The 18,030-nt window shown below is 49.2% G+C and overlaps 1 protein-coding gene and 1 non-coding gene across 2 annotated transcripts; both read left to right on the plus strand.

The window, feature by feature from the left end:
- The first annotated feature begins 1,425 nt into the window (after positions 1 to 1,425).
- Positions 1,426 to 17,862, plus strand: LOC108920614 (urea transporter 1). Its single transcript, XM_018729504.1, has 8 exons — positions 1,426 to 1,498; positions 3,734 to 3,923; positions 8,736 to 8,864; positions 9,008 to 9,200; positions 12,384 to 12,531; positions 16,067 to 16,201; positions 17,089 to 17,138; positions 17,689 to 17,862. Exons 1-8 carry the CDS (start codon positions 1,426 to 1,428, stop codon positions 17,860 to 17,862), a joined length of 1,092 nt encoding a protein of 363 aa, XP_018585020.1.
- trnar-ucg (transfer RNA arginine (anticodon UCG)) lies at positions 11,286 to 11,358 on the plus strand. Its single transcript has one exon. It is a non-coding gene; the product is annotated as a tRNA-Arg (tRNA).
- Positions 17,863 to 18,030: the final 168 nt, after the last annotated feature.

Raw genomic sequence — 18,030 nt, forward strand, 5'->3', positions numbered from 1 at the left:
TGCCCGAACCCCCGGACTCCGGCACAACGTGAGCTCCGCGGGCGTAATCGGTCAAGCGAAGAGGGGAAGAAATTGCACAAGGGCCATTTGTCAAAGTCAGAGAGCAGGAAATTACAGCGGGACCACGAGTACGGCCTGTTCTCCGGAACGATGAACGATGGACAGGAATGGCGGTTTGATGAGGTCACATGACATAATTGAGGTGCCTTCATTACAGCGCCGATTACAGCTGTATGAAGAGGAGCGGAGAAATTGGAAGGAAAAAACACACTGTCGAATACAGGTGGGACGAACCGCTATGTTCGAGGTGAAACAAAATCAAGGAGAAACACAAAGCGAGGGAGAGAGCACAAAGCGGTATGGAGAACGTGGTAAAGCACCTCACCTGACACTGCACAAGCCTTGGTGGTTTTCATGTAGAGCCAGCAAGGGGCACAGCGGTTAGAGCTGCTGCCTTCTACTCTGAGGACCCAGATTTGTAGTACCCTTGATCGAGGTGTTGATGCGGTAAGAAATACCACGCTGAATAAATGGGTAAATCACTGTAACTGCCTTAATATTGTAAGTAATATCGTATATTCTCTTTTCACGAAACTCGCTATTCACCGTGTCCTGTGCTCTCACAGTTACTCTGCTTTTGACACAGTTACTCTGCAGCGCTTAGAGCGGCTGCATTCCGCTCCAAGTCACCAGGTTTGCTGCAAAAAAATCTGGGGAAAAAGGAAAGAAATAACAGAAATAGTTAGAATTGTTGCTCCTGGACTCAAAGGACCAGGGTTCAAGTCCCGCCTCCTGCTACAGCACCCTCGATCAAGGTACCTACCCTGAATTGTTACAGTGCAAATTGTCATGCTGTAAAAATGGGTAAATCACGGTAAGTAGCTTAATGCTCTCAGTCACTTGGGACAACAGTGTGAAATAAAAAAAATTGAAATGAGTTGAAATAAATGTAAAGGATATACGAATGAAATATTTAAGCAAAGGGGGTGTGGTGGTGCAGTGGGTTGGACCACAGTCCTGCTCTCTGGTGGGTCTGGGGTTCGAGTCCTGCTTGGGGTGCCTTGTGACAAACTGGTGTCCCGTCCTGGGTGTGTCCCCTCCACCTCTGGCCTTATGCCCTGTGTTACTGGGTTGGCTCTGGTTCCTTGTGACCCTGTATAGGACAAGTGGTTCTGAAAATGTGTGTGTGTGTGTGTGTGTGTGTGTGTGTGTGTGTGTGTGTGTGTGTGTGTGTGTGTGTGTGTGTTTCACACAGAGAAAAAGGACCAGTGCATCTGCTGAAGTGTCTCCCACCCCTCAAATAAGGACTTTGCTCCTTGAGAGGTAAACATTACCGGACCAGCCGGTTATTATAACTGCCTTCTTAACCTTGGTGTGGGAAGAGTGTGTCTGCGCCGCACACGTGGAGCTCTAGGCACCAGCACAATGTACCGGCACGTGCGCCACTGGATTCTCTACTGCACCGGGGACATGGCAGAGTTCCGCAAACTCGTGGATGGTAAACGCGTCTGTGGCAAATTGCACATATACATCATATGCATGCATGTGTGTGTGTGTGTGTGTGTGTGTGTGTGAGATCCATGCTGGTGAGCTGATGAACAAAGAACATGTTGGGGAGTGAGTTTTGCAAACCAAACCAAACCCATGTGCTGCAGATTGCATTTTATTTTAAAGGGTGTTGCTTTATTCTTAAGAAGTGCTGCTTTTTTACTAGAATAAAACCAGATTTATGTGGAGGCCTTTGTCAGCCATGCATCTGATGACAATTTCACATAACATAGTGTATTTAAATAGTGCAATGCAAAAATATTGTTCAGATTCTGAAAATCCTAAATTCATTCCGACCACTAAAACCCAGCAGTGCGGAAAAAAAAAAAAAAAAAAAAAAGATTGAATTCCTGAGTGTAAACGATAAAAGGGATCATTAATTTTTTCTCCACCTGCAACCTCACAAACACTAAATATGACATTGTCACTTTTAATTATTTTCCCTACTTATTGTTACTGCTATTATTTATTTTTATTTTTTGTAGCGATATCTATTGTATCTTGTGTTCTCTACAGTCTGCGGAGAAGCATTCAAGCAAGAATTTCGTAGCACTGTGTACACGGTACTGCACTTATGACAATAAAGCTTGAACTTGAACATTTTAAAAATATGGAAAAAATACACTTAAAACTTATCTTAAAGAAGCAACTGAAGCAAAGTTTCCTATATTGTTGACTTAGTGTTTGCAGAGACAGATTCCCTGTAAATATTTGAACACATCATGGGTTATAATTCCACTGGTTCTCCTGGTAACAAACTGCCTTTTCACTATGCGAGGTAAATCATTTTAAGACATTCATTTAAAACATTAACCATGGAAGCGCAAAATATATTTGAGCACAGTTTTAAGAAGGGACACTCTTAGGCTTCTCCTTACAGTGAAAATACGGTAAATACGTACATATGCTGTAAAAGTGGAATTCCTAAAGTGTTTGAGCTGCTCAACAGCTTTGAAATACAGTGTGAAAGAGAGCAGCTACAGACCCAGTGGGTGGTGTAGTGGTGCGAGTTACTGCCTAGGGGCCCCCAGGCTGCAGGTTCGATCTCTGGCTTCAGTACCTGTAAGCAAGGTACTTCCTGTAAAAGTACTCGGCTGTATAAATGGATAAATAATTGTAAGCTGCCTTGGAGAAAAGTGTCGGCTAAAGGTACAAAAGAGGCCTGGTAAGATCTGAGCTGTTACTCTGGGTTTTAATTGAGCATTTCTGCATGGAGACCGTTTATAGAGAGTTTAAAGAGGAGGCAGCTATTCAAGAAGGTAATTTAGTTAAGTCCACAGTGACATTTAGTAGCACAGAAATGTCATTCTGTAATTCTTAGTAAAATAAAATGACTAAAGAGGACTTTCCTGGAAATAAAATTAAAGCACTCTCTATTTTCCTGTTAGTATTTCCAACGAGCACAACAAAGCATTTCCTGAATTCAATTTTCTCAAATGAACATTCATTGAAATGTTTGTCATTGCCAGACAGGGACTCAGACGGGGGAGTTATGGCAGCTGGGTGTTTTTTTTTTAAGCTTCCTAGGTGTGTCTTGGGATGGCATGGTTACCAGCATGGTAAGCAGGTGCAGGGTTTGGGAGGGGGGTGTGTGTGTGTGTGTGTGTGTGTGTGTGTGTGTGTGTGTGTGTGTGTGTGTGTGTGTGTGTGTGAGGTTCTACGTATGGCAATGGCGATACGTCATGTTCCCTTGTGTTATGTGTCCTGTGTGTGTGTGCGCGCACGCGCACACCCTGTCGTTCCATGTGCCACAATGAAATTCATGGCTGTGTTTCATAATTGTACAAATAGAATTTTAAATCACTTCCAACTGGATATATAATTTGCACCTTGTTTATCAAGGGTTGCAGAAAACATATCGGGTGGTTGTCACTGACAGAACACACACACACACACACACACACACACACACACTGAAACCACTTGTCCCAGGTGGGGTTGTAGCAAGCCAGAGCTTAACCCAGCAACACAGGGCACCAGGACACCAGTCCGTCACAAGCGGGACTCAAACCCCCGACCCACCAGAAAGCAGGACTCAGCCAAACCCGCTGTGCCACCACACCCCCCATCGGCAAAACGAGGTTCTACAAACAGGCCCAGTAATGATTTGAGCGCGCAGCTCTCCGGTAGGTGATGGTGGTACGACTTTGTTTGCCATCTCCGTGTTTGTGTGCGCACCCCTCAGGTCAGCCCTTCTTGGTCCAGTTTGCCGACTGGAGCCTCCGCGGCATGGCCCAGGTCATCATGGTTAACAACCCCATCAGCGGAGCACTGATCCTGGCTGCCCTCATTGTGGAGAGCCCCTGGCAGGCCTTCTTGGGAACCCTGGGCCTACTGGTGTCCACCTTCACCGCCGTCATCATTGGCATGGACAGGTTACCCTCGTGGGCTCGACTCTCATAGCACGACACCGCACCAGCGTACATGAGCAACTGGGAGAAAATGGGTAAATCACTGTAAGTAGCTTAGAATTGCAAGTTGCTTTGGAGAAAAGTGTCGGCTAAATGAATAAATGTGAATCGGCTCTACTGACAGCCTGCAGGGTTCAGGCTGCTCTTCAGCTCAGTCTTGTGACACAGTGAACATTTGAAAAGCATCGAGTTAAACTGAACTCTTCCGAGAGACAGAACGCTGCCTCGCCTATGGCATGTTGTTACTGCATCTTTTTCAATATTAATAGTGGTGTCAGCAGGTGGCGTAGTGGTTAGAGCTGTGACCTTTAGAATTTACAAAGGCCAGGTTTAAATCACACCTCCTGCTGAAGTACTTTTCATCATGGTTCTGACCACCAATTGCTTCAGTAAAAGTTTCCCAGCTCTATCCATCCATCCATCCATCTTCCTCCGCTATATCCGGGGCCGGGTCGCGGGGGCAGCAGTCCGAGCAGAGTCCTCCAGACTTCCCTCTCCCCGCACACCTCCTCCAGTTCCTCTGGGGGAACCCCAAGGCGTTCCCAGGCCAGCCGGGAGACGTAGTCTCTCCAACGTGTCCTGGGTCTGCCCCGAGGCCTCCTCCCAGTGGGACAAGCCCGGAACACCTCCCCTGGGAGGCGTCCAGGAGGCATCCGGAACAGATGCCCGAGCCACCTCAACTGGCTCCTCTCGATGCGGACGAGCAGCCGCTCTACTCCGAGCTCCTCCCGGGTGACCGAGCTCCTCACCCTATCCCTAAGGGTGCGCCCAGCCACTCTGCGGAGGAAACTCATTTCTGCCACTTGTATCTGCGATCTCATTCTTTCGGTCACGATCCAGAGTTCATGACCATAGGTGAGGGTAGGAACGTAGATCGACCGGTAAATTGAGAGCTTCGCCTTACGACTCAGCTCCCTCTTCACCACAACAGACCGGTACAATGACCGCATTACTGCGGACGCCGCACCGATCCATCCGTCAACCTGCCGCTCCATTTTTCCCTCACTCGTGAACAAGACCCCGAGATACTTAAACTCCTCCACTTGAGGGAGCAACTCCCCCCTAACCCGGAGGGAGCAATCCACCTTTTTCCGACTGAGAACCATGGCCTCGGATTTGGAGGTGCTGATTCTCATCCCCGCCGCTTCGCACTCAGCTGCAAACCTCCCCAGTGCACGCTGCAAGTCTTGACTTGATGAAGCCAACAGGACCACATCGTCCGCAAAAAGCAGAGACGAGATCCTGCGGCCACCAAAACAGACACCCTCCGTTCCCTGACTGCGCCTAGAAATTCTGTCCATAAAGATAATGAACAGAATCGGTGACAAAGGGCAGCCCTGGCGGAGTCCAACATGCACCGAGAACAGGTCTGACTTACTGCCGGCAATGCGAACCAAGCTCCTGCTCCGGTCATACAGGGAACGAACAGCCCGTAGCAGCGAGCCACGAACCCCATAATCCCGAAGTACCTCTCACAGGATGCCACAAGGGACACGGTCGAATGCCCTCTCCAGGTCCACAAAACACAGATGGACTGGTTGGGCAAACTCCCACGAACCCTCCAGCACCCTAGTGAGGGTATAGAGCTGGTCCAGTGTTCCACGGCCAGGGCGAAAACCGCATTGCTCCTCCTGAATCCGAGGTTCGACTATCGGTCGGATTCTCCTTTCCAGTACCCTGGCATAGACTTTCCCAGGGAGGCTAAGGAGTGTGATCCCCCTGTAGTTGGAACACAATCTCCGGTCCCCCTTCTTAAAAAGAGGGACCACCACCCCGGTCTGCCAGTCCAGAGGCACCATTCCCGAACTCCACGTGATGCTGCAGAGGCGTGTCAGCCAAGACAGCCCCACAACATCCAGAGACTTGAGAAACTCGGGGCGGATCTCATCCACCCCCGGAGCCTTGCCACCGAGGAGTTTTTTGACTACCTCAGCAACTTCAGCCAGGGTAATGGACGAGTCCCCCTCCAAGTCCCCAGCCTCAGCTTCCTCTACGGAAGGTGTGTCGGAGGGATTGAGGAGATCCTCAAAGTACTCCTTCCACCGCCCGAGAACATCCTCAGCTGAGGTCAGCAGCGCACCACTTCCACTGTAAACAGTGTTCGTGGAACACCGCTTCCCCCCTCTGAGTCGCCGGACGGTTTGCCAGAATCTCTTTGAGGCCGACCGAAAGTCTTCCTCCATGGCCTCACCGAACTCCTCCCAAGCCCGAGTTTTTGCCGCGGCGACTGCCAGAGCCGCGCTCCGTTTGGCCCGTCGGTACCTGTCAGCTGCTTCAGGAGTCCCATGAGCCAGCCAAGCCCGATAGAACTCCTTCTTCAGCTTGACGGCATCCCTTACTTCCGGTGTCCACTACCGTGTTCGGGGATTGCCGCCGCGACAGGCGCCGGAGACCTTATGGCCGCAGCTCCGAACCGCCGCCCCGACAATGGAGGTGTGGAACATAGTCCATTCGGACTCAATGTCCCCCACCTCCCTCGGGACCTGGTTGAAGCTCTGTCGGAGGTGGGAGTTGAAGACCTCTCTGACAGGGGCCTCCGCCAAATGTTCCCAACAGACCCTCACTATGCGTTTGGGCCTGCCAGGTCTGTCCAGCTTTTTCCCCTGCCATCGAATCCAACTCACCACCAGGTGGTGATCAGTTGACAGCTCAGCCCCTCTCTTCACCCGAGTGTCCTAGACATATGGCCGAAGGTCAGAAGAAACGACTACAAAGTCGATCATCGACCTCCGACCTAGGGTGTCCTGGTGCCAAGTGCACTGATGGGCACCCTTATGCATGAACATGGTGTTCGTTATGGATAAACCGTGACTAGCACAGAAATCCAATAACAACTCACCGCTCGGGTTCAGATCAGGGAGGCCGTTCCTCCCAATCACGCCCCTCCAGGTATCACTGTCGCTGCCCACGTGGGCGTTAAAGTCCCCCAGTAGAACGACAGAGTCCCCAGTGGGAGCGCTTTCCAGCACACCCCCCAGGGACTCTAAAAAGGCCGGGTACTCTACACTGCCGCTAGGCGCATAAGTACAAACGACAGTGAGAGACCGTTCCCTGACCCGAAGGCGTAGGGAGACGACCCTCTCATTCACCGGGGTAGACTCCAACACATGGCGGCTGAACTGGGGGGCTATTAATAAGCCCACACCAGCCCGCCGCCTCTCACCTTGGGCAACGCCAGAATAGTGGAGAGTCCACCCTCGATCGAGGAGAGTGGTTCCAGAACCCAAGCTGTGAGTGGAAGTGAGCCCGACTATATCTAGACGGTATCTCTCAACTTCCCGCACCAGCTCAGGCTCCTTCCCCGCCAGTGAGGTGACATTCCAAGTCCCAAAAACCAGAGTTGGCGCCCGAGGTTTGGGTCGGCCGGGCACTCGGCCCCGACCACCGCCCAAATCACAATGCACCGGCCCCTTACGGTTTCTCCGGCAGGTGGTGAGCCCACCGAAGAGCGGCTCCACGTCATGGCTTCGGGCTGAGCCCGGCCAGGCCCTGTGGGCATAGACCTGGCCACCAGGCGCTCGCATGCGAGCCCCCCCCCCAGGCCTGGCTCCAGGGTGGGGCCCCGGTAACCCCATACCGGGCGGGGTAAACGAAAGCCTTGATTTTTCCTTCATAAGGGGTTTTTGAACCGCGCTTTGTCTCGTCTGTCATCCAGGACCTGTCTGCCATGGGAGACCCTACCAGGGGCATATAGCCCCAGACAACATAGCTCCTGGACTCATTCAGGCACTCAAACCCCTCCACCACGGTAAGGTGGCGGTTCACGGAGGAGTTTCCCAGCTCTATAAATGGGTAAATCAGTGTAAGTAGCTTAGCACTGTAAGTCACTTCAGAGAAAAGTGTCAGATAAATAAATAAATGTAATTTAGATGAAAATAGCTGGCATTTTTACTTTAATAAAGTTCTGTACCCAGGGTTATTTGCTGTAAAACCTACTGGCTCAAACCCGTTAAATGACCATGTTTTGAAACAAATACATGCTGTCTCAGCCTCTGCTAAAAGCGCGTATGCTTTGGCTCTCGTCCACTCGGGCAGTGGTTCACGCATCACGTTTGCTCATCAACAGGCCTGGAGGCTGCCGGGAAATTTTAATAACATTAAATTAAGGTGAACTAAATTATAAAGAAAAAATACATAGCAAAGGAGACACAGACAGCATTCATTTTTTTATAATTTAAAAAAAAAAATCACTTGAATACCCACACACAGGGAAACAACACTCTCCATGCAACAACTCCCACAATTTCTCCTTCCCACAGCCAAACACGGTCACTCCATCATTTTGCCTGTAAGCTCCCCCAGTGGTTGCACACCTACTTCACTCATTTTTCCCCATAATGCAACTATTTACATTAAACACATTTCCCGCTAAAACACAGTAACAATACGTATGATTAAAGAGAAGCTAAAATACTGCTTATTAAATCCAAAAATTGCAGAACAGAATTAAAATGCATATTTATATGATGCTTTTCTCCAAGGTGATTTACAGTGTTGGGCTACTTACACTGATTTACCTATGTATATATCTAGGTCATTTTTACTCTCACTGTGTGGTTTTAATGGAGGACACTAGAGCAGGAGGCAGGATTTGGTCCTGGGTCCCTTAAGTCCACAGGTGGTAACGTTAACCACTGCACCACCTGCTGCCTGATATTTCTCTGAATTGTGGTCAAATGTAAACTGAAAAAAGGTCCTAAAGCAGAAGGTCAGATTCACAGTGAAAATGCGTGTGTCCAGTAAGTGAACCCTTTGTCCGTCTTCGATGTGCGGCAGTGCCGAGGTGTCCAACGGCGTCCACGGCTTCAACGGAGTGCTGGTTTCGCTCCTCATCGGCGTCTTCAGCTCCGCAGGGGACTGGTACTGGTGGCTACTGTTCCCCGTGTGCATGGCTGCAGCCACATGGTGAGGAAGGTGCAGGCGGAGACCCACACACACACACACACACACACACACACACACACACACACACACACACACAAAGCCATCGTAGACATCAGCACTGCACACGGTGCCCTCATTGCGTGTTCTCTGCATTCTACCCCCAGTACGTTCGTCTCCAGTGGATTGGCCTCTCTGCTCCACGGCTGGGACCTGCCAGTCAGCGCGTTCCCCTTCAACACGGTCATCATACTGTACCTTTCCTGCACGGGCAGTGCCAACCCCTACTTCCCGCACCGCGTGCCCGTCGCGCCCGAGGCATCCGAGCCCGGCAACAGCACACAGCTGAACACCGGTGAGGTAAAGGCAGGAAGGAAGGGTTGTCTTGGAATTGTTTCTGGTTCCTTAGGGAGTCAATGATGAGGCGCAAGAAAGAAAAGTTTAATTTTTGCACAAAGTTTCTCTCCCGCTTATTCCCATCAGCCGCTGCTCTGTTCTTCTCTGCAAACAAAGACAGCGTCCGCTTCTCTCTCTCGCTCTAAAGCGGGGCTGTCCAACGTGTGGCCTGGCGAACCACGAAATGAGGCCCTCGACATTCGTGGAATTATTCACATATACTATGCCTACTATGAATAGCATGATTTCTATCGAATCACAAGGTAGTACAGATGTAGTTAGACACACACACACACACACACACACACGCACACACACACACACACACACACACACACACACACACACAACTGAATTCACAGCACTGAAATAAAAAACTGTCAAAGAAATAATCACTTCTCAGTTTAGACATGTAAGATAATTCGATATGATACTTAAGGAGAACTGGCTGCTTTTGAAGAGATTTTAATGCAAGGGTTGGAAGCAGGAGATGAATTTCCATCTCATTTTGGCTCTTTGCGTTGCACCGCCATCTCCGGAGAAACGACATTTCGTTCCACCGTATCCAAGCTGTATAGAGGAACGACAATAAAAACAACTTGAACTTGAACTTACACACTCAGCGGCTTCTATGCCGGGTCTCGTGGGGGATGCCGAAGCCAAGCTGAGCGCTCTCGCAGGGCTCAGCTTACATTCACCTAAGAGAAGTAATCCACTCCTTTCAGCTGCGGTGTTGGGGGACACCTTGAAAGACCCCAAGAGCAGACAGGAAAACCAACAGATTGGTGGTGGATCAAATCAAGCCAGAACTATAACTGGAAGCACCAGTGATGTGACAGAGGAGATGATGGACACGTCATGAGAAGGTTGGATTCTCTCAAAAAGATGGTGATGGTTAGAGAAGCGGAAGAAAGACAAAGAGGACAAGCAGCCACCAGACAGATGGACGCGATCACAGTGGCAATGGACCAAACAACCCTTTCACGCTAAGGACACCGGTGGAGGGCAGAGCTTTCTGGAAGCACTCTGCTTAGAGTACGTGATCAACACGAGTCTCCGTTAAGACAATACAAGTAAAGGCGTGTAAGACGCCGAGGAGGGCAGGAAGGGGGGCGGAGTTCGGGGTGAGCCAGCCGCAACTGGGACTAATTGCACCCTCTCTTTCTTCCCCCGGACCCCCCAGTGAGGGGGAGAGAGAGACACGAGCACAACCCCGAAACACCGCCCCGCTCTACCAGTTCCCGGTTCCCCCTTTTCCCCCACTCTTGTCTTCCCCCGCACCGCCCTAAATAAAAGGCGTCGATAGGCGAGCGTCTCAACTGTCCCGCCTCCTCTGTTACAGGACGCATCCGAGCCCAGGACACTGACGCGTTCCACTCTCAGCAGCATCATTCGCAGATCATAAACATCAATCGGCATCCCTTTCATTTGCTCCCGTTCGGCTGCACCGAGATGCAAAAAACGAGCCGTGTGGCGCCTGGATCTCAGAGACCGCAAGCCGTCCGTCCATCCAAACATCGCGCTCTCCCTCAACTTCAGCTCTAGTTCCTAAGCCCAACCCCAGCCCTAACCCTAACCCTAACCCTAACCCACCACTTCATTCCTCCACCCCTTCTCCTCTCGGTACCTGCAACTCGTCTGATGTATTTCCTCTCCTCACTCTCCTTCCATGACAGCCCTCCTCCAGCAAAACGACATGTCAGGACTAGGGTCTTATTTTTATCGTGCGATTCTAACGTAGCGTGTTCTGTGCGTTAACCCTGGTTTGACCCTCTGCACATGTTCAGATTCTGCATGTCATAGGCTGTTATTTGCTGAGAATACGCACCACAGCAGCAGGTGGAAGCCCATCCTTCGGGCACTCAGCATAGAGTCTGCATTTAACCCTTGGAGGAGTCCTGCAGGGGTAGCAGCTGCACTGAAAGCTCACTCCACTAGGTACTTCTGATTTATTTCACTTATTTTCATTATAGGCAACTTTTCTTAGGGCTAAATGTGTTTAATCGAAGTGATGTTCATTGGCGATCGAGTTGTGACAAAGCTATGTAAGACCACGTGGCCTAACGGAGAAGGCGTCTGACTTCGGATCAGAAGATTGAGGGTTCGAGTCCCTTCGTGGTTGTTGTTCTTTGCCCACAGTATTAATTAAGTGTAATTCATTCAGGGGTAGCTGGTAGTGTAGTGGTTGAAACTACTGCCTTGGATCCAAAGGTTGTTGTTCAAATCTCACCTCTAACTATATTGAACTGTACTTGAACAAGGCACAGCCCCTAAATTACCAAGTGCTGTAAATAGTGAAGTAGACTAACATTGTAAGTTGGAGGAAAAAAGCCAGATAAATAAATTAATGTCATGAACAGAAGAATGCACATATTAAGCTTGAAACTTTCATGCATGAATATATGTGTGTTCTACTTTGATGAATGACACTTTTTAAGTCATGTATCTAGTGTGTCACCTTGATGAATTACATTTATTCATTTAGCAGATGCTTTTCTCCAAAGCAACTCACAATCTTAGAAATATTTACCCATTTATACAGCTGGGTAATTTTTTACTGGAACAATTTAGGGTAAGTACCTTACTCAAGGGTACTACAACCAGAGGTAGGAGTCAAATCCAAAACCCTTCAGTCCAAAGTTCTAAACATTGCACAGTCAGCTGCTCCTGAAGGAATCAAACTTACTAAGGAATCAGGGTGAAGAGCACCAACCACAAAGGGACTTGAACCCATACTCTTCTAGGCTGAAGTCAGATACCTTAGCCATTAGGCCAGGGGTCTCACAAGGCTTTGCTGCTGCTCGACTTCCAAAGAATATCACTTTGATTACATACATTTCACACTAAGAAAAGTTGCCTATAATTAAAATAAGTGAAATAAATCTGAACTACCTAGTGGAGTGAGCTTTTACTGCAGTTGCTACCCCTGCAGGACTCCTCCAAGGGTTGAACACAGACTCTGTGCTGAGTTCCTGAAGGATGCCTCCATGGAGACAGAATAAGGTGAATAAAGTATGTGGGCTGATAACACTACGCAAAGTTCATTGGAAGTCGCTTTGGAGAAAAGCATTTGCTAAGTGAATGGATATAAAATGTAACTGTAAGTCAGGCTCATTTGCATTCTCTCATTCTTGCTGGATGTGTCAGCTCCTGCAGGGGGTGCTGCTGGGTATCGGGCAGATCTATGCTTGTGCTGAGCTGTGGCCTTCGGCGATGATTCTGGTGGCTGTGTTCATCTTCTCCCCTCTGCTGTGCACTCATGCCCTGCTGGGCTCGGGGGCAGGTACACTGGCAGGTGAGTGATTTGCCTGTGTAATTCTGGGTTTGGGTTTGCTGGAGAAAGGAAGCAACATCCATCTGCTGAAAGTGGGGGATGAGAAGGTTGGCTGGTGGTAGAGGTGATGTACATGGTTGTCTGGTGGTCCCACACACAACAGGTTCAAAAACCCAGAGATTCTCAGGTTTTCTTCAGATGTGGCTGACTCTGAGCTCCCTCTGCTCTTCGGAGCTGCTGAATCCCTCTCAACATCGGCAAAGGGTCTCAAACACATCTCTTTCAGAGCCACTTCTCTCCTGACTTCCTAACTGCTCCATAAACTCGCCTCACACCATCTGTCACCATCACCTCTGTGTTCGCTATCAGTTCTATATTCAGGTACTGGTGTGAAACAGTGGTGTTGGACACACTGACTGTGCTTCGACAATCTGGCTTCTGTATGTACACCCCTTTGGAGAAAAGTTTCTGCAAAATGAATAAATGTAGATGAGTAAATATTAATAGAGTCATTGTTCCATATCTGGTGGAATGTGGATCATACAATGAACTGAATGCGAAGTATTTTCAATATCTCATATTGAGGAATGAGAGAAACACATAGATCGTATAAAGTTAAATCTAATCTAGCGACTGGAGAGTAATTCAATGTCAAAATCCAGTTCGGTAGAAACAAGTTGGAGAACAAAACACAGTGTTGATGTAAGATCCTGAGGTGCTGGTTGATTGCCATGTGGAGGCAAGTTTTAGACTTGCTAAGTATACTATAGTAAGAAAAAATTCACAGTATACAGTGTCACTGCTAGGAGCAGAACACCTAACTATCATAACAGAGTACTGTATGTGGTAAAGAATATTAAAGTGGGTATTGTGGGACAGGGGGCATGGTGGTGCAGTGGGTGGGACCAGGTCCTGCTCTCTGGTGGGTCTGGGGTTCGAGTCCCGCTGGGGTTGCCTTCCTGGATGTGTCGCCTTCCACCCTGTGTTGCCAGGCTAGGCTCCGGCTCCCCGTATGGGACAAGCGGTTCAGATGGTGTGTGTGTGTGTGTGTGTGTGTGTGTGTGTGTGTGTGTGTGTTGTGGGACACTGACAGTATGAAGCAATAACAGGTGAAACTCCAGGAATTACAGTAGATTCATCTCTTGGAGGCTGAGCCGCCAGAGACGTTCATGGCTGGACTCCTGGCCATCTAAGAGAACGCCAGTCCACATCCTTGTAATTTTTTTCTATGTGTTCACATTTTGGCCAGCCAGATATATCTTTCATAAACTTTCATTTAAGGTCAGAGTTGACTCTCTAATTTACAGGACACGTGGTACAGTTTACAGTATGTGTGTAGAGCATTGCAGGATCTGTTGAATGTGATGAAATTTAAAGCACAGAAACAGATTTGCAGTAAATCTTACCTAACGGTAACACAAAGGGAAATTTTACATTTCGCAAGTGTTTCAGAATAATCTGTATTGCTGCTTTGGAAAGGAACACGTGTAACAGCTTAGAGCGAGTGTGGAGAAAGAGGAAGCGAGGAGGTCCGGTCCCAGCGTCGGCGGCCGACAGGAGCTGTCAGTCTAATGAGGGCACGTCACGTCTGCGGCCCCCCAGCTTCTCTGGGCCGTTTCCCCCGAGGGTCTACGCAGGCGAACGGGGGCTCATCTCCCAGCAGGGTGGGAGGCTGGACTCTAATCCGGAGCCGAATCCAAGGCCATCCTTCCCATCCCGAGCGCCAGCAGCAAGGTGTTTAAAAGGCCTTGGCACAGGCGTGTACTTCTGCCTTTAACCACGGCGATTATCGAGGCTGCATAGTTTCATGACGGAGAGAACGATAACATAACATTCAGAGGTAATTTAACTGCACAAAATAAAGGGTTGTTGTAAAATGTGCAGCTGCGAACGCCTGTAATTTCATTTGGCATTAATTGGGATTAATCAAGTTTCTATCCATCTGTCCTCTACACATAAAGGAAGTCTTTTTCTCGTGGCTATCTAGTTTCTCTTTACAGAGCGTTTCCATTGTGAAGGAAGCTTTTTGGTCGGCGCTGGAAGCCGAAGGGACATTACGGGTAATGAGATAAAAGCTTGTGTAAAAGCTGAGTCATTCCATTTGCATGGTAAATGACGCGTGGCTGCGTGAGTCACTGGGCTCTCGCCGTACTGGAGCAGCATAGTGGAAGAAGCTGCATTGACTAGAACTTCTAATAAAAAGCAGCTTTTATGCAAAGGTGGTGCAATGGGGGGGGGGGGTAGAGTTCAGAATGAGGGGTATTTTACATTCCTATTTTATTCGTCTGGAGGAAAAGCATTTCATTCATTCATGCTAATTAATTGGAGAAAAATTACTATCTGAAAGCCACAACTAGTGTGTTTAAACCCAACTCGTCACAATTATCTTTGGATGATTCTTCACGATGAGCATCCCACTGGAACCAGCAAACGTGAACTGTATGGTTCAGTTCAGAAAACAGGTCTGCTTTGACTTGGAACAGATTTGAGGTGAACTGCTCGTTAGATGCAAACTATTTTTCTACAAACAGTCGTAGAAAACTGCTCATGACATGCAAAGCAGTTTTCCATTAAACTCAAATAAAACAAAAACACGAGCATGTTTTAATGCTTTTAGCATTTCGTTGTAAGCACAGCGCTGACGCAGCTTTTGTTAACATGTTCATGTAAGGTGTCCCACAGGGTTCCGTACTGGGCACCGTAACATTCTTACTCATTTGTCCATCCCTGCTGAAATCTCCTGGCACGTTTTGCAGTTCGTACCAATGAAAGGGGTGAAATCAGTAGGAGATGAACAATTAATGCTGAAAATGTGAAAGAGCACCACAGTTTTCAGAGTATATCAAAGGACGAGAAAAGCAGCTGCAATCTGCTGATACTTTATAAGAATGAGCAATAAAATGCAGTTGTAATAACATAGCTGGAGTAACGTACCGATTAACTGGAGCCCGAGGAGGGCAGGAAAATGTGAATATCCATAAAGCCGACAGCATGAAAGCATACACGTGAGAGAGGTGCGGGACAGTAGTTAACATTCTGAAATCATTAGTGCTGCTAATCACGGGGGGGCGGGTTGGACCAAGTCCTGCTCTCCGGTGGGTCTGGGGTTCGAGTCCCACTTGGGGTGTTTTGTGATGGACTGGCGTCCCGTCCTCGGTGTGTCCCCTCCCCCTCCAGCCTTGCACCCTGTGTTGCTGGGTTAGGCTCCGGCTCCCCGCGACCCCGTATGGGACAAGCGGTTCAGACGATGTGTGCTAACCACAGTTCACCTTCTCAAAGCAGGAGCCCACTGGTCTCCAACTTACCAGCTGTGTCAAGAGCCACATGAAGGTAACTGTAAGCCTACAGCAGGTGTTTAGGTGTCACAATGTGTGTGTGGGCTGGAAAGGGGAAGAGTGTACAATGATTGCTACCCTCTGGGAACCCTGCACTTCAGGAACCGCGGGGCACGGCCGCGAGTGCGTGAGGCACGGCCAGCACGCTGTGTGAGAGTGCAGGATGAGAAGGTGTGATGATGATGATGACATTTTGTGAAAACATCTTCACGGTGCTGCAGGTCTGTCGGTGGCCTCACCGCACACCTTGCTGTACACCGGCTTGTCCGGGTTCAACGGCGCCCTAGGCTGCATGGCTATCGGGGGTCTCTTCTTCACCCTCAACTGGAAGACCCATCTTTTATCCATCGCTAGTGGTGAGACGCCCCCAAAACGAGCCCAGCAATTATGGGCATGTTTTTCCACTTTAAATCTCCAGCGCATGTGATCCCACCCCCAGTCTTTCTCGCGCCTTCTAAGTTCCCCTCTCTCACCTTTTCTCTTTTCCATCATCCCATCACCTTTCCTATTGTTGTTTATTATGTTTATTGTCATTTCACTAAACACAGGTGTGCAGCAGAAACTAAGTAATACGCAGTGTGAGCTCCTTAGCATGAGATACAGATGTAGTGGTTTATGAATAAGAATAAGCAGAAAGTGTCAAATGTAAGCAAAATAATTTTATGAGAGCAGTATTGCTGTCTATCTGATGATGGGGAAGGGGGGGGGGGGGCTTTACTGTCCACTACTCTGCTTTTTCCATTTACCCTCTTACGCGGCACCTTCAGAACTTCTTGTTGCTCAGCGTTTCCTGCAGAGCTCCTGATTCCGAAAACCGGCACATGGCACAAATTTCTTCAGCCCCGCCAGCACTTCCCGCATCTGGGATGTTTAATTACACATCAATTAACCGCATTTTTCTTCACTGATTGCACTGGCTGTCTGTTATCATAACTGAAGCTCATTAGCAGCTCCTAATGTACTCCCGCTATGTAAATGACCCCAGTTACCTTGTCGGTGTGGTGCAGATGTAATAAAAAGACGAATTGGCACCAGCGCCCTGCACTCGCATCAGCAGCGTCATCAGAGCACAGTAAGGGTGTTAAGGAGGGGCAGCGAACCAAACGCGGGTATCGAACAATGCCCCGCGCTCTGCGATTTCTGCACTCATGCAGCAGTTCTGGACTTCTGACAGCAAAGCACGGGGCGCTTGGAGGACGTTGAGCTGGATGTGATCTCAAACAGTCCCCTTTTTGTCACACAGGTTTCCTCTCCTCCTACAGCAACATCGCCCTGAGCAACCTGCTGGGACAAGTAAGTGCGGCAAACGCGCTCGGAGTCAGTGCTGCGATTCCTTCGTGTCATTTTAATGTGCTCTTGCTGTTGAGTCTCGACCAATAATCCGGACTGTGAGATGGACTTGCGTCTTTCCTTCACCGCGACAGCTGTTGCCTTGGCCCTGTGCCCCCCCCCCCCCCACCTATTCAACAGCACCACAAACACAATTCACTGAGCTGTCTGAAGGCTGAGAGATTAGGAGATGAGAAAGTAGAACGAATATATGGAACGGCCGAGTGCCCAAGGGGACGCTTTTACTTGGTTCACAGGCTCTCTCTCAGTCAGTGTACAGCAGAAACAACTGACATGATTATCTGTCCATGCATTTCAACGGCCGCTTCTCCAAAGGAGGGGTCGCGGTGAACTGGAGCCTCTCCGGGAAGCACCGGGCGCAAGGCTGAGGGAAGAGTCCGTCGCAGGCTGGGCGGACGCAGACACACACACACACACACACACACACACACTCGGCCATTCCGACACAACAACGTTTTCGCTCACGTACGTCCTCTGTGTCTTTCTGTAACAGGTGGGTCTCCCAGCATGCAGCTGGGCCGCCACCCTCACGGCATCCCTGGCGCTGCTGCTGTCGGGTCACAATCTGTCCGCCTACCGAATCCCCACCAGCCGGGTCGCGACCCCAGAGAGGAACCGGCGCACGCAAACGCACCGGCCCGGGCCGGGCACGGAAAGCACGGTCTAGAGGATTTTACATAGTGGGACATTAATAAATGTGAGCAATACAAGTGGAACGCAGTTATTCCCGCTGTAATTAGTTACAACTCATTCATTGGAGGCTGAAAAAGATGTGAGGGAGCAGCGAAAATCGTGGCCTTTCCTTTGGCCTCAACTTCACGCAGCTTCTTTTATT

This window comes from Scleropages formosus, chromosome 1 (genome assembly GCF_900964775.1).
Source record: "Scleropages formosus chromosome 1, fSclFor1.1, whole genome shotgun sequence".
Lineage (NCBI taxonomy): Eukaryota > Metazoa > Chordata > Actinopteri > Osteoglossiformes > Osteoglossidae > Scleropages > Scleropages formosus.